The sequence below is a fragment of the Macaca nemestrina genome, chromosome 11, assembly GCF_043159975.1.
Source record: "Macaca nemestrina isolate mMacNem1 chromosome 11, mMacNem.hap1, whole genome shotgun sequence".
NCBI classification, from domain to species: domain Eukaryota; kingdom Metazoa; phylum Chordata; class Mammalia; order Primates; family Cercopithecidae; genus Macaca; species Macaca nemestrina.
In genome coordinates this window covers 94,109,717-94,135,468 of record NC_092135.1, presented here as the reverse complement: position 1 = coordinate 94,135,468, position 25,752 = coordinate 94,109,717, and the positions used below count along the sequence as shown (strand labels likewise).

Sequence of the window (25,752 nt, the reverse complement as noted above, 5' to 3'; positions counted from 1 at the left end):
AGTGTGGGGAAAATTGGACTTTCGGGAGTTGTTTGAATAAAGAGAGGGAGGAGAAGAGCGTAGTGGAGGTAGACAGTGAAATTACAGGATGGTGTTTGACTTGGAGAGGGCTTAGAGGAGGATGAGTGCCCCCCCGCCCCTACCACTGAGCGTTGTTGAACTGAAGAATGTGAGATTGGGTCACAGCCTTTTGCACTAAGGTGGATATTTGTATCAGCTGTAGCTCTATCTGCACAGGTGGGATGGAGATGGAGGAGAGTCATGTCCAGGTTATGGCTCCCATGCTTGCTGATTGGCCTGGGCATGAAGCATTGTGCATCATCCTCTCTTGCCCTTCTACAGTCTGTTCTGCACACAGCAGCCAGAATTATCATTATCATTTTTTAATGCAGATCATGTCACTTCCCTGCTTTAAATCCTTCAATGACTTTCCATTATCCTCAGAGTATGGTCTAGACAGACAGTAAGGTGTGGTGTTGAGGAGCGTCGTCACCGGAGCAGGACTGAGTTCGCTCTGTACATACAGTAATTCCCCCTTATCCATGGGGGATACGTTTCAAGACCCCGAGTGGATACCTGAACCTGCGGATAGTGCTGAACTGTACCATACACTCTTTTTCCCTATACATATATCCCTATGATAAAGTTTACTTTATAAATTAGGCACAGTAAGAGATAAACAATAACTAATAACAAAATAGAACAATTATAACAATGTATTATAGCAAAAGTTATGTGAATGTGGTCTCTCTCAAAATAGGTTATGTGATTGTGATCTCTTTCTCTCAGAATATCTTACTGTACTGTACTCACCCTTCATCTTCTTCTTGTGATGATGTGAGATGACAAAATGCCTGCGTGATGAGATACTATGACAGCTGATCTGATAATTGAGATGGCTACTAAGTGACTGACAAGCAGGGAGCATCTACAGCATGGACCTGCTGGACAGAGAGATGATTTACATCTGGGCAGGATGGAAGGGACAATGCAAAATTTCATCACACTACTCAGAATGTGCACAATCTAAAACTTATGAGTTGTTTGTTTCTGGAATTTTCCATTTAATATTTTCAGACTAGGGTTAACGTTGGGTAACGGAAATTGCAGAAAGTGAAACTATGGATAAGAGGGGACTGCTGTACCAGCTTTATCATCCTAGACAAATTTCTTAACCTCTCCCTGTTTTACTTTCCTCATTGTTAAAAATTTTATAGATAATAGTTCCTACCCTAAAGGGTTGTTAGAGGTTTAAATGAGTGAATAAAAGTAAAACGCTAGAACAGCACTGGCATGCAGTAAGCTCTAGAGAGTGTTATTGTTATTATTACAGTCTAGAAGCTGGCCCCTCCCTGTTTCTCTCATCTCTTCTTCTCCCAGTCTCTGCCTCATTCATGCTGCTCTGGCTATATCACTTGGATGTTCCTTGGAACATGGTAGGCTTGCTTCCGTTTCAGGGCTTTTGCATTTTTGGGTTATGCCTTTTCCCAAAATCTCCCTGTGGTTCAGTTCCCTGCTTCATTCAGGTTCCTGCTCAAATGCTTCCCTGACCAACCTATGTAAAATTGTACTCTCCTACTAACCTGTCTCCAACCCATACCCAAGCTCTCTTTCTTTAAGCCAGTTACCACTACTTGACATTACATTTTTGTTTATGTATCTGCTTACTGACTACTTTCCCCACCAGACCAAAATCTCCACCAGGACAGAGACTTTGACTCTTTTATTCCTACACAAATCCCTGTCACTTAGAATATTGCCTAGCAGATAGTGGATGCTCAGTATGTATTTGTCGAATGAATTTTTATAAATATCACTTTCTCTATCCCTTCTATAATTGCTATTTTCATTCTGTCTTTGAGGCTTAAACTGTTCTTTTCAACTCCCTTTGGCCTGTTACACTTGTCCAAATTATCCAAATGGAAAAAGAGCATTTACTCTGCTCTTTCTTATGAAAGTTCTTTGACAGCAGGAAGTCTTGTTCTGATATTGTGAGTCTTGTTACAGGGAATAGGATTGAGGCATTTTATCATCATGTCATAGAACATTCTTGAAGGGCCTAATGTTGGATCTTGCACTAAGGTGTTTACTGAGCTACCAAATGCTGGCCATACTTCACCATTTAAAAGGGCTTGGGTTTACATATTCATTATAAAGCATAATTGCCAAAGGAAAGTAGTCATGCAAGTACGATGGGGAAAATCATGTACCGACAGCAGTTGTGCACTTGAAAGAGACTTCAGAAATCTTTAAGTCGGAAATCTTAAGTCTCAAGTTTTACAAAGAACACCTCATTCCTGCTAACATTTTTATCATGAAATTGGATGCAACTATTGCAAATGCCTTATTTTATTTTCACGTGAGATTTATCATAAATTTTACAATAGCCACCATAAATTATAAGTTTCTTGTTTGATGTAAGTAAGCCTTTAGTAATTTTCCATTTGAAGCATTATCAAAGAATTTGAGTTATCACAAATTCTATGTAGTAAAACATTCAGTTGGGGGGAAAAAATCTTAATTTAGAAATGCTCTGAAAGCCCTTATCAAGAAGGAACTTTAAGATGTTTCAAAGGCCTTACTCAAAACTGGTTATGTGATCTTAGGTAAGCCTCTTTATCTTTTTTGTGTTTTGGTGTGACTAACTGTAGGACATAAACAAAGTTGAATGGCACATCAGCAGTGTGGATGAATTAAGTGTGAATGTTAATTGGAAATTATTATTATAAAGATCCAGAGTTTAAGCTGGTCTTGTGGAATTTGCCTGATAATGCTTACGAAGAATTTGCAATGTTGTCCTTGTTTTTCCCTATACTGAATAAGATGGAGATCTCTTTAAAAAGGCTTTGTATATTCCATGGTGAGCATTTTATTTCTCTTTTGTATATTTTAAGAATATAGTACTAATATTAAATTAATATAATATAATCAAAAGAAGATACCGAGATACTGATGCAGGATTTTTCTCGGCCCCTGCAGCAGGAGTCACCCTGTCTAGTTGGCCCACCTGGCCACGTTTGGCTTGCAGTCCAGTGTGGATCCTGGAGCTGCTGCAACTGTGTGCTCAGCCCCTAGAGGAAGCGGGTATGTGAGCGAGCGAATGTGTGGTCTGGCTGGCCATTTCAAGCACTGGTGCAGTGGCAGGCTCTGTGCAGAGCTTGTGGCTGGACCAGTCACGTCACCCTAAGGGGAATGTGGTGGTGCCTAGGCAGGGGTGGCCATAACCCTGAAGCCTCAGAAGGGGTGTTACAGTGTGGTAATTAGCTCTTTTAGTCCCACTGTCTGCAGCCTGACTGATGGTAGTGTGTTAACAGCCCAGTTAGCTCCTTGCCCCACTCTGGCCCATGGCTCTGGGGCTGGGGCTTGGCCCTGGTGTTGCTTCTTGTTGCATGGGGTGGCTGCCCTCCACTGGTGGAGGGCAGAGGGCCACAGTATTAACAGCCTTCTGAGTACCTGCATTCAGTGGGTCCTGAGTTCTTGCCCCACGTCCCAGAAGAATGACGTCACACTGACAATCGAAGGGTGATGAGGTTGGAGAATTATACTGAGCAATGAAACAGCTCTCAATGGAGAAGGGACAGGAAGGTGGTCTTTCACCCTAAGTCAGGTCATCTGTCACCCTAAGTCAGGTTGTCTCTTCCAGTGTGGCTGAGTCTGGGGTTTTTATAGGCATAGGATGGGGGAAGGGCAGATCATAGGCAGTATTGGAAAAGGCAGCATTTGATTGGTTTAAAAGCATTATTCAGAAAAAACCAATGAGGAAAGGGTGGGCAAACACGAACAGAGGTTCTCACTCTGGATCACAGCTTTCATCCAGAACCAGTGGCCTGGTCTTTCAGCCTTCAGGCTGTTTTTGGCTTGAAGGTGGCATTTCACCAGGGACTCGCCCCTATCTACCTAGGCATTTATCTGCCTCTTGTCGCTATCAATATCTTTCATTCAACCAAATGTGAGCACCTACTATGTGTCAGGTTTTATTCTAGGCACTTGGGATACATCAGTAAACAGAATAGACAAAATTCCTTGACCTCTTGGAGTTTACATTCAAGAGAGGAAGACAGACAATATATTAAAATGTGTAACTAGATTCGTATAGAGTATGTGAGAAGGTGATAAGGATTATGGAAAGGAAATTGAGCAGAGTAAGATAGTCCAGGAATGCTGGAGGAAGACTTGCATTTCAAAATGAAGCAGTCAGAGTAGGCCACATTGAGAAGGTGACATATGAGCTACAAAATTGAAGGGAGGAGTTGAGACATAAGGGTATCTGGGGGAAAGTTCCAGATGAATGGAATGGCCAGAGCAAAGTCCCTGGGGCCAAATCCTGAGCACACCTTTGGGGACATCAGGGAGGTCAGTGTGGCTGGAAGGGAGTAAGGAGGGAGGCAGGGAAGGCAGGAAAGGGTGAGGTCAGAGCTGTACTTGGAGGGAGTGGTTGGTCATGTCCTGTGGGCACTGGAAGCCATCATCAACACTTTGGATTTCACTCTGAGAAAAATAGGGAGCCACTGAACAGAAGAGAGACATGTTTCTATATGCCAGTGCGACCTGTGTTTGAAATTGATTCTTTTGTAAGCCATTTCTGAACTGCACCTTATTATCTGATATACTGGGTCATGACTGTAACTCTTGGGAGGGATTTACTGAAATGAGTCCAAGTGTTTCTTCTCACTGGGCTGTCAGTAATTTTTTTTCCTTTTCAAATGAGTGTTTAATCAAATAGTTTAGGACCAATTGTTTTTATCTAGGAAGTTGCTTAGCAGAGCCTCCTCCCTTTGACTAGTACATCTAGAGGTGTGAGTGTGCAGGTGACCCCTCAGGGGTGTGGTTCAGACTTGACTATATGTCACCCAGTTTGGATCTAGTGAAACATTTCACATTCTCCAGTTGGGCCCCACGCCCTGCTTGTGATACCCTGCTATAGAGGATACAGCGATAAAACATCTCTCTCAAACTTGGTAGTGCATGATGTGAGTTCAACAATGTGCCCTGTACCTCTCCACCCTGCCAGCATTCCCTTCCAGGGTGGTGATGAGGTCCATGTCAGAGATAGTGTCTTGCACACCTTTCAGTGCACAGATATTCCCAAGGCCAGACCTTGCAGTCTTGTCATTGGCTCTTCTCAGCATGCGTTGTTTTTTTCTGCCCTGTAATGTCTTGGTGCCCATTTCTGCAATCTCGGGCACACTGTTCTCAGCAAGTCATTCTGGTGCCATTCAAGTGGCTTCAAAGCCGTAGTCACCAGTAGGTGCCCTCTTAGCAGGTGGCCTGGTGGTGCCATGATTGTAATCTCTGAACACGTCAGACACGCTCTTTTCTCCATTCAGAGATTTAATGTAAAGAATTGGGCATCTAGGGAGATTGTGTTAAAAACTAATGCTAAGTTTGCAAATTCATAAGGAAGTTTGCCAGTGAATTATCCTAGCACTTAATAAAATTGGTGCTTGATTTGCTACATTCAGTGGTGAAGACCCACCCCTTTCCACAGTATCGCTCAGCTCTCAAAGTCGCTGTCAGTTTTCTCCTCTGTGTTGCTCTGGGATTCCAGTAACTGGCCTGGTACGTGCTGGTAAATTTGTACCATTTTAACGGTCAAGCGGTCCCTCTGAAGGGGTGTTCTTTGCCCAGGTCTAGAATGATTATTTTGGTTCAACTCCTAGCTTAGTATTGCTCTCCAATCCCAAATTCCAGGCAGGCATCTAATTCCCGAGTGTACCCAGAATAAGATCAGGCATCTTTATGGTTCCAATCTCAGGACACAGTTGTTTTCAATTTATACACAAAAGGTAACTGAAAATCAATTTAGAATTTATGCCATTTTTAAAGAAAATATAGAGGAGATGGAATTACTTTAAAGCAAAATAAAATTCGAAAGTATTATTTTTCTTCTCTCTGGCACAATCGGTCACATGGCATCTTCCTCAAAAAATTTCTCCTCTATTTTCAACTCCCCTGGGTTGATTGGTAGGAGGGTAAGTGCTTTGGATACTTTTTTTGTTTCTATTTTATTTCTAGTACCGTATGGAGGTTTTGGAGATATTTAATATAGACATAAAAATGTTTCCAAATCTAGAATATGTTTGGATTGTCTGATATGTCTGGTCATGTTTCCTATATATTCTCTTGTTATCTTAAAAGGATAATTTTCTGGAAATCCAAGAATCATGTACAGGAAAAAAATTAATCTTTTAAAAATAATTTTCACACCCATCTCTCTGTGTGGAATATTATGGGGAAGAAAGAACTTGAAAAAAAATTAAAGTTTTTATTTTTACATTATTTTAGCTTTGTATGTCAGTTTTTTAAAAAAAGAATTAGTTTTTTAAAAGATTACTCTTTATAATTACATTGTAGGTTAATATAATTATCAACTTTTCCAGGGAAGAAAAGGATAATCTTGTGGGGCCCAAGCAAAAATGGTAACATTAACCTCTGAATTCAGCTTTAAATATGGCCACTCCTTGGTTGTTTCTGATGACCATTCATAGAACCAAAAATGAGAACCGTGGAAGGTAAAGAAATGTATATGTCTAGGGAAAGGATGAGGAAACAGTGTCTGGCTTCGATTTGTAGACTTCTCAAAGGAGATCTCCGTAAACCCTTTCCAAAGACACTTTAAACCCAGCAGCTCAGAACCATATGAATCACACACAGATACCAGGATGGCTAATCATTCCTCCTCTTTTTTCCTCTTTTAACAAAACACGGTTACCTTTACCATAGTAATTTTTGCATTGCAGTATATCTATGTGCCGGTCTCCCACCACTATCCTGTCAGCTCCTTATGGCAAGAAATAGATCTTTATGATCTTCATAGTAGTCAGTCAATAAATACCTGTTAAATGAATGAATGAATGAACAAGGTAACAAATGAGAGGGACAACAGTCAAAGATATATGCATGGTCCACAGCATTGCTGTGATTGCTCAATTTCCCTGGAAATAACCATGGAACAGAATTTTTCAAAATGTGGTCTTTATGGTATTTGCATCTGAATCATCTGGTTGGGGTGCTTGCTAAAATTCAGATTTCTGAGCCCAGACTCAAACCTACTAAATTCAAAATCTCTGGAAGATCAGCACAAGGATTAGCATTTTGTTTGTTTATTTTTTTGAGATGGAGTCTTGCCCTGTTGCCCAGGCCGGAGTGCAGTGGCACAGTCTCGGCTTACTGCAACCTCCGCCTCCCAAGTTCAAGCAGTTCTCCTGCCTCAGCCTCCCTTATAGCTGGGATTACAGGCATGCACCTCCACGCCCAGCTAATTTTTTGTATTTTTAGTAGAGTTGGTGTTTCACCACGTTGGTGAGGCTGGTCTCAAACTCCTGACCTCAAGTGATCTGCCTGCCTCGGCCTCCCAAAGTGCTGGGATTATAAGCATGAGCCACCATGCAGGAATTAGCATTTTAAAGAAGCACCACCCACCCCCTCATTCATTGTGAGCAATGAAGTTGGGCATTCTTTGCCCTGGAGGATCAGGTAGCTAAAAGAGAAGGTAACCCGTGAGGCTGTGACAGTGAATGTGCAGGAGATGTTGGTAAGTCTGCTTATATACAGATTCTATTTAAGACCCTAGGTGTTCTTCCTAAAAATAATGTTACCTTTATGTTTTAATAATGTCACTAATGTTTTAATGAAGGAAAAGGGGCCTATTTCTCACCTCATTAACAAGCTCTGAGAAATTTATCTGAGTCATTATATAGTTAGTAGAAGAGGGTTGTGTGTTGTAATCTTTTATTTCTACTCTTTTATCTCCTCGGTCCAAACACTTTGTTTCTCCCTTGAAGAAGCAGAATTAACATAAGTAATTCCAGTGTTAGTAACAGAATTAATTGGAGTAGCCCTAAGTTGTAATTTAAAATAATAATAATAAATGAAATCACTTTGGGTAAGTATCATGTTCAGGCATGGTGGCTCACATCTGTAATCCCAGTGCTTTGGGAGGCCAAGGTGGGAAGACCACTTGAGACTGTGTGCAGGTGTGCACACACACACACGCACACACACTTCACTTTTCTATTTAGAGAAAATGTGTAGCCAACTAGATTTGTAAGAGAATGAAGAAGTTGTGAGACATGAAGAGACAAGCTTAATATAAACCCTACCAAACAAAATTAGATTTAGAAGGTATTTGGGTATATATGTATTAACATCTCCAATGTTTCTTTCTTTGTAATTATATTTCCACTAGGAAGTGACCTAAGAATCTAGAATATATACTCCTGTAATATAGACTGTATTGTAACAGAAAAACAGACACTTTAATCCTAGTAGGAGAGGAAATAGGAATGAGGATGGGAAAGACGGCAAGGAAGATAATGGTCAAAGAGCAAAGACAAAAGCACGAGAGTATGCCTCATGGAAGCTGGCAGGTTTCTAGGCTGAGTGGAAGGTCCCTCTAGAGGAAAAGGTTAAATATTAAGATGAGAGGAAGTGACTGGTGGAGAGGAGGGGGCCGCAGGCACCACTGTAAGGGGGAGTAGAAAAAAAGGCAAGAAGTAGGCACAGATACAGAGGAGATAGTAGTAGGAAGATGGAGAAATCAAGGGAGATAAGGCCTAATGTCCTCTATAGATGCCACAGAATGCACGAGTTTAGGGACACAGAGTTCATACAGAGTTCCAGTAAGGGTGGAAATTAGGTAGGGGATGTGAGGACAGAGACAGATTTGGAATAGTTAAGAGAAACGAGAGAGGGAAGTGGCCAAGTGTATCTTGGTTTTAAAGACCAGTGGCATTCGATGATTTGTCAGAACCTTTACTCGGTTAAAGGAAGAAATAAATTTATAATTACTTCTGTATTACACATGTGGGGGATTCAGAATTGTTTCTTTGATATACTTATTTATATTCAGTTATTGTTCTTTTTTTTTGAGACAGGGTCTTGCTCTGTCATCTAGGCTAGAATGCAGTGGTGCAATCATGGCTCACTGCAGCCTCAAACTCCTGGGCTCAAGGGACACCCCCATCTCAGCCTCCTGAGTAACTAGGACTACAGGTGCATGCCACGATGCCCAGCTAATTAAATTTTTTTTTTTTATGTTAGAGACAGGGTCTTGCTATATTGCCCAGGCTTGTCTCAAACTCCTGGTCTCAAGCAGTCCTCCTATCTTGTCCTACTGAACTGTTGGGATGACAGACATGACCCACTGCACCTGGGCCAGCTATTGTTCTTACTTTGGGATGGGGGCGTTTTGAAAAAAACCAAATCACCTCATACAGGTACTAAATGAGGATAAAAAAATAGTTAATTGAATATAGGAAAAAAATATGTTGCGTATACAAAAAAATCCATGAACAATAGATCTGAGCAGAGAAAATGCTACCAATCTAAAAAGATTCTCAGGCTAGACCAGAATTGACTGCAACCTAAACAAAGGTGTGAACAAAAAATTTAAAGGATTACTTAAAATAGATCTTCTTGGAACAAAGAAAAGGAATGAGTCATTCTAGGCATTTCTTAGTATGATGTGCCAAGGCTGGCCATGGCTCTGCTAGCCACAGTAGGAGCAGTAGCAGTTGTAGAGATTGTAGTAGGCATTTCACAGTAATGTGAACTCTGTGTCCCTAAACTTGTTTATTTCTCAGGATTCATATTTGCAATTAAGGGTTGCTGCCACTCAATGGCAGAAGTGTTTGTATCTGTCAAAGATAATGAATTATCAGGAATATGATCTCATCAAAGAAAAATTTCCATTTAGAATAATCAGAATAGTACTTGACAAGCACCATGGTTGGCAGGGAATAACGCAGCAGCTTTTCTTCCTTATGAAGGCCAAAGGATGGTCACTGGCTATGGCATTTGGACTTGTTTTCTGCAATCAAAACAGCCCCATCCAGCTTCTGCTCAGGGTCAGCTCATTCTGCTTCTGACCTATTTTTTTGTCATATATGGAACATCTGTGTTCTGTGTGAACCTGAATATTCATGGTACAATTTAGCCACTTGACTTCAAAGGGCTAACTTTTATTTCTTTAAATATCACAGATTTCACCAGGTTGAGCGTGGTGCCTCATGCCTGTAATCCCAGCAGTTTCGGAGGTTGAGGCAGGCAGATCACCTGAGGTCAGGAATCAGACCGGCCTGGCCAACATGGTGAAACCCCATCTCTATTTTCTATTTTGTATTTTGAAAAATACAAAAATTAGCCAGGCATAGTGGCTCACACCTGTAATCCCAGTACTTTTGGAGGCCGAGGCAGGTGGATCACAAGGTCAGGAATTCGAGACCAGCCTGGCCAACATGGTGAAATCTTGTCTCTACTGAAAACATAAAAAATGAAAAAATTAGCTGGACATGATGGCAGGCGCCTGTAATCCCAGCTACTCTGGAGGCTGAGGCAAGAGAATTGCTTGAACCCGGGAGGTAGAAGTTGCAGTGAGCTGAGATTGCGCCACTGCACTCCAGCCTGGGTGACAGAACGAGACTCCATCTCAAAAAAAAAAAGTCACCAAACAGAAATTGAATTTTTTGTTTGCTTGTTTTTTTGTTTTTGGAGACAGAGTCTTGCTCTGTCGCCCAGGCTAGAGTGCAGTGGCGTGACCTCTGCCCCGAGGAGCCATGTGATATCTTTGAAATGCAGTGATTTTTAAGTGATTGCCTGAGTACCATCTATATATCAGCATCTTGGTTACATTTCTGTGATGAAATGGAGTTGTTTGCTCACATTGTTTGTCCAGGAGAGGATATGATGCCATGAATGGGTTATGTCTTTGCATTCTTACAAAGAACAGTGGCTGCTGCTTGGCCTTTCACAATAAAGAACCTTTGACTTATAAAGTGCTCAATGCAAATGCATGAAAGGACCGTCCCTCCCAAAGTTCTTTGGCTTTTCAATATGATGAAACTAATAGGGCAACCACAGAAAAGACAGAAATCCCTCTGACCCCTTGATTTGACCCATTTTCTGTTTCTTTCAGGCTTAAATGAAGACAGGTTTTTCTTCTCAGGACTATTCCTTTGGTCTTGGGACTTTCTCCATCTTTCCTTTTTTAGTGTAGCTCTTACTTCACCCCGTCTGCTTCATTCCAACTCTCAGTTAAAGTAAAGCGCAACCTTGATCCTTCCTCCTTGGAAAGGGATTTGGGGAAACGAATGAGGTACATCTGGCATTAAGAGCCAGGATCACTATATACTTTTTAATGTGCCTATAAAACTCCATTGGTCTTTTCATGTTTTCTAGTTTCATTTCCTATTCTAGGCCACTAAGACAGAGCTTCAAACTAGTGTAATGTGATCAAATTACAGAACATGAATCTCCAGTCTTCAGGGTGCTGGGGGCAGAGACTGAGGAAGCCAGAGCATCCCTGCCTGTCATATTAAATTGAAAGCATGGCTTCTGTTGAATCTAGTGTGCCATACAAATATTACCATTTTCTTTGTGCCATGAGGTCAGAAAGCTTGGAAAATGCTGCTTTCAGGCCTGTTTGGGGGATCACTGTTCTTTCTATTCTTCTTCCACACGAAAGCCTATAGAAACTCTTTTTTTTTTTTCTTATCTTGTCTCAAGGTCTATGCCTTTGGTCTTTTGCAAAGAACTGTCCTGGCAGATGTGATGAAATTGGTTTGTGTTCCCTAAACACTGTTCCTGGCAAAGCTGTGCTGTGTCTTGACTCACTTTCATAGCTTAACATTCCTTTTGTTCATCCCATCTTGAATTCCATTATATTCTCCTAGGTCTGCTCTTCCTTTCCTTTTTATAAAAGGGTTTTACAAATGGGAGCACACCCAACCACTTTGTTATAAATCAGCTCATAGCTAAAGTTGTAGCAGTTGTACCCTTCGTTCTTTGCAGTTTTGTCTTTTGGCAACATTGACCACCTTGGCCAAGCCCAGAGATGCCATCTTCTTTCCACCCAGCCCCCTTTCTCCCACATAAATGCGAGCATAGAAACTCGGGTAATACTCTGCTGGGAGGTAGTCATTAAGGATAAAATGCATTGTATTTTCTCATTTATCTTTTTTCCATTTATTTTAGAATGTATGTTAATCTTCCTGCTAAGCAGAGACAGGTTATAATTAAGCTGAAAAGTGTTTCTTTGGTTTTTCCAGATGAGAATTCTCCAGCCAACTTCTGGGATTCTAAAAACAGGGGTGTGACTGGAACCCAAAAAGGGCAAATTGTATGGAGAATTGAGCCTGGGCCCTATTTCATGGAACGTAAGTAGCTGAGTGTGAAATACAAACTTATTATTGAACATTGCATAAGTATGCAGAATTCTATGGAGTCTTTTTGAATGTTATTTTGAAATTCTTTGGTTTGAATTTCCATATTTATGCCATGATGGAAAATATATTGTTTTAGAAAATGCTCAGTAAAGAATGTTCACATATTTTGAAAAAACTGTGTATGTTTCAATATACAGTTAGCCACCCATATCCGTGGATTTCACGTCTACATATTCAACCAACTGTGGATCAAAAATATTCAGGAAAAAAAAAAGTCAGTATACTGAACAAGTACAGACGTTTTTTCTTATCATTCCCTAAACATTATAGGGTAACAATTATTTGCATAACTTTTATATTGTATATTGTATTAGGTGTTTTAAGTTATCTAGAGATAATTTAAGTATTTGAGAGGATGTACACAGGTTATATGCATCTACTCTGACACTTTATATAAGGAACTTGAGCATCTGTGGATTTTGGTATCCCATGGGGGTCTTGGGATGAATCCCCCATGGATATCAAGGGACAGGGACAACTATGTAATATGTGCATGTGTGTATATGTATACACACACACACACAAACACACACATTTACATATATATGCAAATAAATATTACAGGTACATACATATACATGTGTATATATACATAAATATATATGGTGTATTATATTTTACATGTACATTATGAATGTATGGTATATAATTATATATGATTACTTTAGTACTTTACACATTTTGTATACCCTTTATATCTATAATTAATATTTATTCATATTAATTTCAGAAAGAATAATTCAAGATTTCAACTAATAACATGACTTGCCTTTGAAATACCTCATTATAATTTTTGCCAGCAGCAGAATAACTTCATGTTTGGACCCCAGTCTTTTCAAAGTGTTGATGAAATAGACTGGGGCTCACTGCCATTGAGGTCAGCTTACTAGAAAATCAGACATTGACTGCAGATGACTCAACTATTAACCTAATTAATTCAGTGTTATAGTCATTTGTAAATTCAAATGCTCATATATAGTGCCTGGTTCACAAAAATATCTTGTCCCTTTTTATGTTGGGTGATGGTGTTATTTATGGTTGTCACCAATATTACTGAAAAAGTAGTAAATACTCAATACATTTTTGTGGAATATATAGAAGAATGAAGGAATAAATGATTTACTAGTTGGTCCAGGTTAACTTCTACATTTATAGAGTTTATTTTTCTTTCTTTCTGTTTTTTTTTTTTTTTTTTTTTTTTGAGACAGAGTTTTGCTCTTGTTGCCCAGGCTGGAGTGCAATGGCGCAATCTGAGCTAATCGCAACGTCTGCCTCCCGGGTTCAAGCAATGCCCCTCCCTCAGCCTCTAGAGTAGCTGGGATTACAGGCATGCACCACCATGCCCAGCTAATTTTGTATTTTTAGTAGAGACAGGGTTTCTCCATGTTGGTAAGGCTGGTCTCGAACTCCCGACCTCAGGTGATCCGCCCATCTCAGCCTCCCAAAGTGCTGGGATTACACGCGTGAGCCACTGTGCCTAGCCATTTTTCTTTAATGTAAAAAAAAAAAAAATGGGCTCTTTAAACTTTTTCTGAGTTGTTGAGCTCTGAGTGAGCCTTAAGATTAGTATATGCAAAAGATTTAATATAAAAGAGAATGTGTGGGTACTAGTACTTAAAGATAGCACTTACTAAACGTGAACATTAAAGATTTGATTAAATGGAAAACTGCCGCAAGCATATCTTTATTGAAGCATATCAAACTTCTCTAATACACAGTTATCTTAAAAGATTAATGTCTATTACTTTGAATTGCCATTAAAGGCGTGAAATAATTTCTTTCACCATCCTTACTAGTAAATCAGCACTCTAGAACTTTCTCTAATTCTGCTTCTGTCCCATAAGGAATGTCTTCTTTTCATATTCCAATTTTCTGACTGGATTCTCTCTTAAACCTTAAAAGAAATGTCGTTTTTAAGGGAAAATGCTCACAAAAAGCAGAGAGGAAGGAAGGTCGGAAAGGGGAAGCAGGTACATTTAGCAGAATCCTAGCTAATAGCACAGCTTATAGGAAACAGTTTGGAAGAAAACTTGCCAACATGTGAATGAGGATGGTTTCTGGCAGGTGGAATTATGGATGATTTGTTTTTCTGACCTACGTCTACATAACTTTCCAACATTGCCCAGCTGGCACGACTGTCTAAGTAATGAAGAAATAAGTGATAAAAGAATGTGGGAAAATGGAATGGGAAATAGCTGGTTTTACTTTCAATGTGATTCCTCCTTTGAAAGGATCCTAGTGTTTAAAAGGCTGATCTAGCGGGGAAATATTGCCAACTGAACTTCAGGGGAAAAGGTAAAATCACTTCCTTTGGAGTGATTTTAGCAAAATCACTCCAAAATGCTGAAGGCTGCTGGTAATTATTGCCTGTTGCAGTGTGCAGACTGATATTACAAGGCTCATGTGAACCCCTGGGAAGAAGTCAGTACCACATGCTGCTATAATTTGGAATATTATTTGAGAAAAAGCCCATTTACAGAGTATCCCCTTTGCTGTGATTGATTTTCTTTCTCCCTCCCAAAGTGTTAGAGATTCATCTTGTGCTGGCTGATTAGGCGATAGTTAAATAGCTCTGTCTTGACTGATTTCTCTACATCTCACCCTAGTATTTAATAGAAATGGGCTTGACATTGAAGCTAAGAGTTGGGAATGAAGAAAAGAGAAGTTTTGTTTTTTTCTTTTTCTTTTCTCCGTATTTTAGCATTTCCACCTTAATTCTTCTCACATAAAATTAGGAGTATTGTGGGGCATAATTGTAAAACTGGAAATATTCAGTAATGCATTTTTTAAAGACTGAGAAATGTAGTGTAAGTTAAAGTTCAGGACAATGAATAGGAATTTTAGAAAGATTCTCCTTTGAATAAGTCTTTCTTCATTAAGCAGAATGAAACACTCTCCCAAAACACTCATCCCTACCCTTGCAATATAAAAGAAGTTGTAATTATATTTATAGTGCCTAGAAATAGTCTGTGTCTTTGGGATGTCAATTTTTTTTTTTTTTTTTTTTTTTTTTTTTTTTGAGATGGAATCTTGCTGTGTCTCCCAGGCTGGAGTGCAGTGGCACAATCTTGGCTCACTGCAACCTCCACCTCCTGGGTTCAAGCGATTCTCCTGCCTCAGCCTCCCAGGTAGCTGGGATTACAGGCATGCATCACCATGCCCGGCTAATTTTTGTATTTTTAGTATAGATGGGGTTTCACCATGTTGGCCAGGCTGGTTTCAAACTCCTGACCTCCAGTGATCCACCCACCTCGGCCTCCCAAAGTGCTGAGATTACAGACGTGAGCCACTGTGCCTGGCTGGATGTCATTTTTAAAACCCATTGTCTGACTAGAGCATTCTTAAAGGGACTCACAAGGGAATGTTGGTTGAATCTCTGGAGCTGATGGCATGGAACTTTTTTTAAAAATTGAGAAGAGATTAGACAGCTTCTAAAATATTTTTCACCTCCAATCCTGAAAATGCAAAGTATTTAAAAATGTTTGTTTTCATCTGCAGAAAGGAAATTTGTTTATCTTTAACTCACCAGAAGTCCAAACAAAGGTTTAAAAATCTCTGAAAATTGATCTATTAAAGTTCCAGGGAAAACCTGGATTTGAGCACTATGTAGGCTATTTGTGAATTTAAGATGGCTTTAGTTTGTCTGGATAAATCCCTAGAGGAGGCAGGTAGTCCAAACTTATTTCATTATAGGGCTTACTTGAACGGATTTGAAGGACAAAACCAAGTGTAAATGTGGGTAGACGACCCTCAGGGCATTCAAGAGGAGGGTCAGCTTCATCTGCACTTACTTGTTATAAGACAGTCAAATATTCAAGAGAGCTCAGGCTCACAGAACCTGAATGGGTCATCTGTGCAGTATGCATCTGTGAGTTTTAAAATTTAAGAGGTTTCAAATGTTGTATTGGCATACCAGAATGTCTGTTTCATTCTATACAGTCTTTTATGGGTTATGGTAATTCATTTATTCATATTTGCCTTTTGTTCTTCCTTCCTTTCTTCTATCCATCCATCCATCTATCTCCCCTTCTATCCTGAAGTATTCATTGAGTACTACCTTTGTGCTAGGTCTTATTCTAGGTATTCACTAAATCTTGTATCAGTGAGAGAGCTTAGAGTACTAAACTTCATCCTACATTGCTGTGTACTGAATTGTTATGTGATCATTGAGGAATATGACAAAACACTGATAAATTATGTAGCGATTTCACATACTTACCCATCCTAACCCTGGAAAATGTATAAAGGATTAGGAAACAGTATGCAAGTGACAACTGTGAGTGAGTCTTTTCTCTGAGTGGTGCTCAGTTTGGTACCTTGCCAAAATAGATGTGTCAAGGGTGCCTTTTTATTTGGTGGAGATGGGGTGACCTCGGTCTCTTGTTTTTAACTATCAGAGCCCTTTCTGTAACTTGCACCATTCCTAAGTCCCCTCCCACCAACATCAGAAAGGTCTTTTTGCCCCTTGGATGGAGATTTAATGCTTTTCATCCCCCATCCTCATACTTTATATTTTAGGCCCAGTTAGTTCTCTAGTCCTGTTAGGTTTCTGCCACATCTGCATGGATATTGTCCCTTTTGTTTTTCTCAGTTTTAGCAGAGGAAAGCCTGGCTATTTCAGGCTCCACTGGCCCTTGTTAAAGAGAAGACAACTTGCAATGACATATAACTGACAAGTGAGCATGTCACTGGTATGTGGGTAAATTTCCTCAAAAGCATGAGAAGTAAAGCTGTGAATAAGAATCATAATATTAATAGTTTAATGAAAACACATAGGGCAATGGTGAAAGTCATGTTCTAGAATAAATTATGATTAGCTTAATTTTTTAGGTTATTCTACCATTTAAGTAAAATAGAAATGATTAAAGGAAGAAGGACATTTATATTCCATCCATCTTTATGCTTCAAAATATTCAACTTCTAGAAACTTGGGGAAAATCCAGACTCTCTAAATAGGAACAGGCTGTTAACTACTGCCTAAGTGAATCGTGTAGCTATTTAAGATAATGGATGAGATCCTAGTCTGAGGCAAAACCATTTCTTGCAGGGAGTGGCTTGTGGAACCTTTTTTCAGAGAGGGCTTGAAATATAATCTTACATAAATACCTAGGGTTAATACAGCTGAGTTGAGATTGCTTTTCTAAAAACTACTTTTGAATAGGTAATATGCAAAACAGTATAATGTTTAAAAAGTATAAAAATTGAAATTAAATGTCTCCCCAGCTTCGTGTCCAGTTGCCAGTTTTCCCACCCTGAAGGCAACCACCACAACCAGTGTCAAGTTATCTATCTGGAAATATTTTATTCATATACAAACCAGAAATGTGTTCTTGTTTTAAACAGGTGGTAGAATGATTGATTTAAAATGCGTGTCAGAATTACACAGTTACAGAGACCCCTTTAGTTAAGACCAGGTTTAAGTTCCTAAACACTGTTCAAAGCCCCTCTGCCTCCCCAACTTGCCCTGGGATATGCCCAAAGTGACATCTCACAAATGATCACCCTCCAACCCATGGTAGAGGGCGGCAGGCATGCTGCTACCCTGAGGGACGTCTTCGCTTGTATTTTTGAAAATTAGTAAGTCAAAAACTTGAAAATAGAGGGCCTTTTCTGTTTTAAGAACATTCAAATACAGAGTACTAAACTGTATTTTGGTAACACTGTAAGTAAACATATCCTGAAGATTATCGAAAGGGGCCCTTATATTGCCGTGATCTATGACTGGCTTCAGCTGTTCGGAAGGGGCCGCAGAGAGGAGATGCCGCTCATCCTCTGCTGTCTTCCTCCTGAGGCTGGACCTGGCTCAGCCGACAGCAGGTCCTTACAGGTTCATACAGGATGCCTTTCCCTTTTCCTGGCTCACTGCTCTCCGAGGCAACATGCTTTTGATGAGTGGATTCAAAATTCTCTTCTTTTTATAGCCCAAAGAAGTGGAAATATATATATATGTGTGTGTGGGGGGGGGGATATATATATTACATATATTATATATTTGGATATATAAGTATATGCAAATATTAAAATATATTTCTATACAAATATGTGTATATACAAATATATATTTTATATATATTTTTTCATAATTTGAGGCCAGCAGGGGGAGATGTTGCCTGCCACATCAGGCTGTGGGGAAGGCAGCTAGGATAGATGGACTCATACATTGCTCTTTGGTCCATGTCCTCCATCTCTCCTGCTTATAAACAGGGCTGGGCTCTGTTGATCACTGGCGTCCTCCCTAATCGGATGCTCCATCATCATGCCTGTGCTTACTTCCACCTGCTTTTGTATATATTTCTCAGAAATAGCTTTTTACAAAAAAAAAAAAATGCTCCTCTTGCAGTTAGAGGTCACACATTGTAGTTGCAACAGAAGCCCATGACCCTGGGCACCAACTTCCCTTTTCCATCCTTCTGAGTATTCTTCCATTACCTCTTCCAATAACCAAAATATTCAAATACATTAATCAAAATGCTGCTCTCCCCCTTTGTCAGAGGGGATGTTGCTTAGTTACACCATTTTTTAAAATCTTGTGTGACGTTCTGAAACATTAAATAACATCTGAAGATGAAAACTCCGACTCAGAGTGGAACATTCCGATATTTTGAGGGGCAGAAATCTTCACTGATGTCCTGCTGAAGGATGCAGCTAGTTTCCATCCCCACGCAAACCACTCCTCATTCTGTCCAGGACTGTTTTCCTCTCTGGTGACCAGCCTGTGTGTGTGGTTTTGTAATGGGTGATCTGTGGAAATCCCCTCAGCTGTTTGCTTCCGCGACACACAGCTCTGTAGCATTTGGGGGGATTGGATCTCTCCACAAAATCTGCTTTTGTGCAATTTAAGATACATTGATCTTAGTTTCAGGGATTCTACTTTGTCATCTGGGTTGGAGATTTTTGTTATAGCAAGGAATAAAATAACACCCAAAATGGGTCAGCCAGCAAAGTTGGCATGATTATCATCATTCTCCAAAAAAAAAAAAAATAATAAGCAGTCACATTTTTTTTTATCTCATTGTCTGTTACCTAGTTGACTATTAAAACCTTAGGAAAAGCAGATGGCATCCTAACTTGAGACAGAGTTAGCGGAAGATGTCTTATAAAAATGCACTTCTCTCTGTGGAAAAACTGGCCTGCTCACTTGCTAACCGTTGATTTGATCTATGAAGTGCTGCCTGTAGACAGAGCCACTGACGTTGCTTCCCCAGCATGAAGAGTGCAATGCCAATGAGCTCATGTCCAAAGAATTCAATCCCCATGCACGTTACCACACTTTATTCTGCTCTGACAGTCCTCGTGCACACTACTTAGCTTTGTTCTTGCAGACTAAATGCTATTGGTCTTGGAAAAAAGCAAGTGGGAGAGTAAAATTTGCTCATATCTGTCCAGCTATTACTATTTCAGAAATAACCAATAATCTGTGTTAGTGTCCAGGAAAGTCATTTACAGAAGAGTTCTCAGGGAGGCAAAGTAATAGTAAAGCTAGAATTTCTGCGTAGGTCATCTCGCCATTTCTCAAACCCAGCATGCTTCATCTGTGCCTCCCTGCTTTTCCCATTCTTTACTCTAACTCTCTCTAGCCCCATTTTGCTCATCCATTAGACCTGTTTTTTTCATGACATCTTTCTGACTCCACCATGTCTTCTCTGATCTCCACGGTCTCTATGCTCTTTGACCTGGTGCTCTTCCTTTTTACTGTGTGTCTTCTGTATTTTGCCATGCCCGGGATTGGCGTCTGAGCAGCTACCCTACAGAACACCCACGAGACCAGAAACCTTTCCTTGACTCCCTTGCACTATCTGGCACATTGCTGCCTGGCCATGTGCTGTGGCAGGTACATAGTAAAAATCTTCTGGCTGATGATGCTTATTAAATTATGAATTACTGAATAGTGATTAACATAAATAATAGAAGGACTCAATATTTTTACTCCATAACAACTTTTTTTTTGAGATTTAGCATTTGGTCATTGGTAGGAGGAGTGTAATGATATAAATTCCTGTGAGAGGATTTTTCTTCAGTTATTATATATTTCTCTTAAAATAAGGAAACCAAAGACTGCAGGAGGCCGTTTGATGCAGTTGGGAAAGTCAGTGGAAGAGGAACTTCCTTAGGGAAATACGTTGAACAACCCCACTTTAATAGTCCTGGTGACTCATCTGAGAGAGGAACTCCCTCCCGTAGCCTAGGATTCTCCCTCCAGGGCCTGCCCATCAGCATCCTTGCATATTTAGAACACACCTTGGGAAAAATGCACCTCACAGTGACACTTCAGTGACTCAGGCGCTTTGTATACAGAGAAATTCCAGTGACTGTAGGTTTATCTTTAACACAGTTTGGTTTCATGCTCTTTGGAATTGTAGTTACTTTCCAAAAACCATAATTGGCATTTGTATTACTTTCTATCAAAGTGGAAGTATCAGAACAAAATTTATGAAATGTGTGGATTGCTACAAGCTGTGAGATATAGAATCAGTTGTTTGTAGATTTGATCTCTGCCTACTGGGTATATTTAAATGACTTGGAAAATTAAAATAATGTAAATTTCCAGACCCTGTCACTAGAGAATCTACTACAGTATACTTCCATGCTTTGTTAGACTGCTTTTCCTCTATTTCCACTGGGAGCTACAGTCAATGTAGATAGAGGTTATGAGTGAAGGCTTTTTGAATCAGACAGGTTGGGTTTGAGTCCTGACTCTGTCATTTCTTATCTGTCTGATCTACAGCAAACCTCAACATCTCATCTGTAATATGGGGACAGGAATTTCTGCCTCCCAAGGTTCTGTGAAGGTTCACTGACAACATGAACGTGAGGCATAACACTGTGGTACATTGTGGAGCACCTCAATAAATGCCAGCTAGTCCCATTCTTATCACTACACTGTTTCTATTTTGACATGACGTTTCTGTGCGTTATTTTTCTGATATGTTCGAGAGGTTACAAAGTTTGGGAGAAGCATATAATATCAAACAGAAATTGATGTAATCTGTTGCCTCTGAGTGGAAAAAAAGAGGTCATTCAGTCATGAGTAGGATTCCCTGAGAGGTGGGATGGTGGATTTCCACAGCTGATTCCTAAATGACGTGTTTCACTGTTTAAATTACTGTTTTCTCCAATTGCTTTGCAGCGGAGATTAAAATCTGTTTTAAATATTACCACGGCATTAGTGGGGCCCTGCGAGCCACGACCCCCTGCATCACCGTGAAGAACCCGGCTGTAATGGTGAGTGCCCCTCGCTGCCAGCTGCCTCGTGAGATCCATGCTGGGACTTGATTTCTATTTTTGCCTGTGCGGCCCTGACAGGGTTATGAGGAACAATGAAAAGGAAACATGTAACAGTGTGGGCACTGTTATAGGAAAGGAAATAGCTTACAAGGTTGACATACCCGAATTCCTAATTCAAATCAGTGGAAACGTAGGATTTGATTTGTAACAGCCGTTTGTAGAGTCAACTCTCGAGGAAACCCATTCATGAAGCAAAGTAGCAAGTGCCCCATTCTGGAAGGTTTAAACTTAGTCTGGGTGACCACTTGGTAGGAAAGAGTGGCATTGCATCTTATGTGAATTTTAAGCATTTAAAGTGTGGGTGATTTACCTGCCAGTCAACTCAAGGAGCTGTTGCTGCAGAGAGTAGAAGTGGGGAGTCACAAATGCACTGTTTCCTTAAGGTCTTAGTGCTGCTTCCTTCTTAGTGCTGAGTTTGGGTCTAGTGCCTAGAGGTACTGCTCATATTTTGGGTAAAATGTGGTCACTCAATGGAAGTCAACTTCTTTAACTTCAGAAGTTGACTTCAGAAGTCAGGCCTTCAGTTGAAGAAACAGATATCTAATTTATTTTTGTAGGAAACTTGTGGTGTTGGACTTTTGAAAGAAAACCTGCCCATTTCCAACATGGCAATTTTGTGATTTTTAAAAATTTTATTTTAGAATCTAACAGTCTCACAACACACAGCTCCACTGTATATGGGTGGTTGGACTCAGGTGGTTTGGGGAGATTCTTAGAGTCCAAGATATGTAAATTACTTCAGTTGTAATTAGTCATTACTAAAAATGAGGTCATGAAAGCATAGAAAAAATTACTGACTCCCATGACATAGAATCTTTACAACATTGTATGTGTGGGTGTGTGTGTATATACACAGTTATAGATGCTTGCATTTTTGGAAATAGGCAAGTAGTCAGGTTGAAATTCAGAAAGCAGTCTTTGCAAATAGCACTTTGAAATTGTTCAGACTCACCCTATGCTGTCTCTGATAGTGCTTGTACCTCTGTATCAGGCATTCTTTCCCTCTCATCTATTCATTTAAGCAAATATTCATTAAATGTCTGCTAAGTACTAAGCATTGTGCCACCACTACAGATGAAATATGAGGAAAAACGCCGTCATTGATCTCGTAGGTCTGGTGCAGAAGAGAGACATCAATCAAATATTGTATTTGTTTGAGTGATAATTGTGTGAGAGGGAGCAAAATGGGGCAAGAGAGCATGTTCTATGTAGTAGGATTTGTCCTGATCGGGAAATTCCTGGAAGGCTTACCTTAAGAAGGTGTGTCTAAGAGACAAGCTGAAGAAGTTTTATAGGTGAAGAGGGAGGGAAGAGCATTGCAGGCAGAGGGAATAGTGTGTGCAAAATCCTCAATATCTAAGTACTCTGCTCACATTAGAATTATATTTGAGTTTTCATTGTAGTAAACATAGTATAGAACATAAAAGAAAAGCCTACATTTACTATATAAGACTTTGAAGGTCACAAAGAGAATAGCAATTGTTGATTACAAAGTCTGCCATGTCACATAGTAAGCACTGGAACAGACTTCAGTTACTATTCTAAAAAGAAAAGTTACAAAGCTAGAAGAGTGGGGCTGTTTTTAATAAAATCTTTAAAAAAATCGTTGTGTCTGAATTTAGACAACAGCTTCTAAACATGATTAAGCATTTTCTGGATTTAGATTTTTATACTTGAGCAATTTCAGTATTCAGATATCATCGAAGGCAGTGGGAGTTTATGGTTTGTTGAACACTGATCTTATTCCATTGATTTTTGCATTGAGATTGCTCTGTCAAAGCCTGTGGATAGTTTGGAGATAATTAATTCGCTTCAAATGGGTTTCAGAGCATCTTAAAAGCATCACAGATACAGCACTAGCAATCAGTATAGTGTATTTTGGTTCAGAGATTGACTAATACAATGAGTGGTTAATTGATTTCTGACCAAGCTTGGGACAGTTTGGTCTATGTCCAAAATTGAAAGGCTGTGCCTCATGGGCACCTCATTTTGGGGGTCAGGATTATGACCATAATAGCATGATGGTCACCTAGGTATATGACGTATGTTTAGTTATGTGACTGATTAACATCCTTGATACGTACACATCCCACTTAGTACAATTATACCATGGCCAGATACAAAGAGTAGAACTGGAAGAAGTAATTGAGAAACTCCACGTGGAATGAAATGAGCTGTTATCCTAATCATGTGGTTTCTTTTCTCACATATCCTTTTGCAATGAATTGAAGATAAAAAAAATTGTGACTTGTCTGTCATTTGTATTTTGTTGTCATTGTCATTCATCAGCATACACAGTGATATGTGTCTCAGATACTTGGAACAGGAAATCTTTCGGCTTCAGGGACAAATTAAGGCTGCCATTACTCACTACCATGTATTGTTTCAACACTTGGTTGACATTCTTGTTTCTGGATTTTCCTGGAATGAATCTATGGAGTGAGTTTATTTTAAAGCCAGTCTCTAAACATTGAGTGCAGATGTGTTTATTATCCCTAATGTCCCTGTATCTAATGGTAATGTCTGGTTTTTCCTGGCTTTATTGTAATGAATGATAAAAATTGAATTATTTGGATATGATTTCAGATGAGCATTTTGCCAGAGTTGTTGTGCAGTACACTTTTTCTGTGAATTCTTTGAGAATTGCTTCAGGAAGCCTTTTGCCAGAGGGTGAATTACATTTGAAAAATGAGAATTAGAGGACATTTTCTCTTGTTTCTCATAATTTCTTATAATTTTCAAGTAGGTTTTAAATGAAGACAGGTTATGAATTGTTTCAGCCTCATTAAACTCACTGAGCACAAGTATCCATAGCCGACAGAGATGTGTTTTGAGGGGTGGCACATCTTACTGGGGCATGTGGCCCATTTGTGGAGAGGCCACAGTTTCTGGGATATCTTCCTATGTCCAGGCACAGAAGGAGTGGCAGGTTACCGAGGGTGTGTCTCAGTCGTAGTCCAGCGTGGTGTGTGGTGAAAGCAGGGTGAGATGGCCACAGCAGTTTGTTGTCTGGCCAGTGTACTGCTGCCTCTGCCCTAGTTAATCTGGGAATGCTGAGTCAGTGGAGTACAATACAATATAATAAACCACCTGTGTTTGTTGAGAGCCAACTCTATGATTGAGGAATTGGATTTGTAGATGGAAGGAAATACAGATACCTGGATGGACCCTGGTGTGTTGCAGAGGACATGTGAAGCAATCAGGATGCAGTTAAGTGGCACGCAAAATAGTTTGACTAAAGTACAGGACTTACAGCAGAGGCAGTAGAAATTTATACTTCAAAATTTGAATGGGATTTCTCAACTTTGCTTGGATTAGTGATGACTTTTATCTCCTGGGGGTATGTGATTTTTATAGGAGTGTGGGGAGTGCAGCAAATATAAAGTGGAGAAAAAGTTTAAAAAAAAATCAGACCTGGACAGTAGTTAAGTAGTAAAAGCAAATTCAGGTCAGGAACTATTGCATTAGGGGAAAAGAGAACTCACTATAGAATTGGCTCAATTCCAGATATAACAAGGGAAAGTGGGGGTTAGAAGCCAAAAAGCAGGGTTGGAGTGGAGGGATTGGCAGATGGAAATTTACCAAGAGCTTAGGGGGATTCTTGTTAAACTGACCTAACAGAATTCTTGCTGAAAGAGGGCCAGAGTGATCAGTTATCGCACGGAGGATGGTGGGAGATGAGGAGTTTGATCCGATATCGAGGGTGATCACATATTGAGGGTGGGGATTGACTCTAAACTGACTTACCAGGGATTTTGCTAAAACTAAACTCTATAAGGATGGAGATAAAAGCCCAAGGCCTGCCTGGTTGAACAGAGGGCTCCAAAGAGCCTGAGTAAAGTTTACTCAAGGAAAGAATCTTTGTCAGAAGAACTTAATCTAAACTTCAGAATTAAAACGTGGTTCTATTTCCCACATTTGGGTACTTTCTGCCTTCAATTCTGTCTCTTACAGTATTGTTGACTTCTTTTGCAAAGTATTGTGAAGGTTTTTCTTCCTAATGTACCACAAATTGTGCATTAATTGCACATAAATTGAGAGAAAGGTCTAAATTTGCTGGGTGGTTTATAAATTACTGGCTTCTTGTGAGGTATAATTTACTCAAAAGCTTTCAGGAAAAGGTTATCAGTATAATAGCACTGCAAATTCTTCTTATTGCTAATTATAATAGCATGTGCCATGTACCTGCAGCATAATAGAACACAAGCCTACAAGGGAGATAGGACTCCATGTGGATTTTCAG

General features: G+C 39.8%; 1 protein-coding gene across 7 annotated transcripts in view; it reads left to right on the top strand.

Annotated features, from left to right (window-relative positions):
- LOC105468168 (HECT, C2 and WW domain containing E3 ubiquitin protein ligase 2) overlaps positions 1-25,752 on the top strand; it is a 384,482-nt gene that overhangs the window by 229,777 nt on the left and 128,953 nt on the right. For all 7 annotated transcript variants that reach the window (XM_071073114.1, XM_071073110.1, XM_071073111.1 and 4 more), the window contains 2 exons: positions 12,048-12,155; positions 21,352-21,446. In XM_071073114.1, the coding sequence (XP_070929215.1) occupies positions 12,048-12,155; positions 21,352-21,446 (203 nt within the window). The remainder of the gene's footprint in view (positions 1-12,047; positions 12,156-21,351; positions 21,447-25,752) is intronic.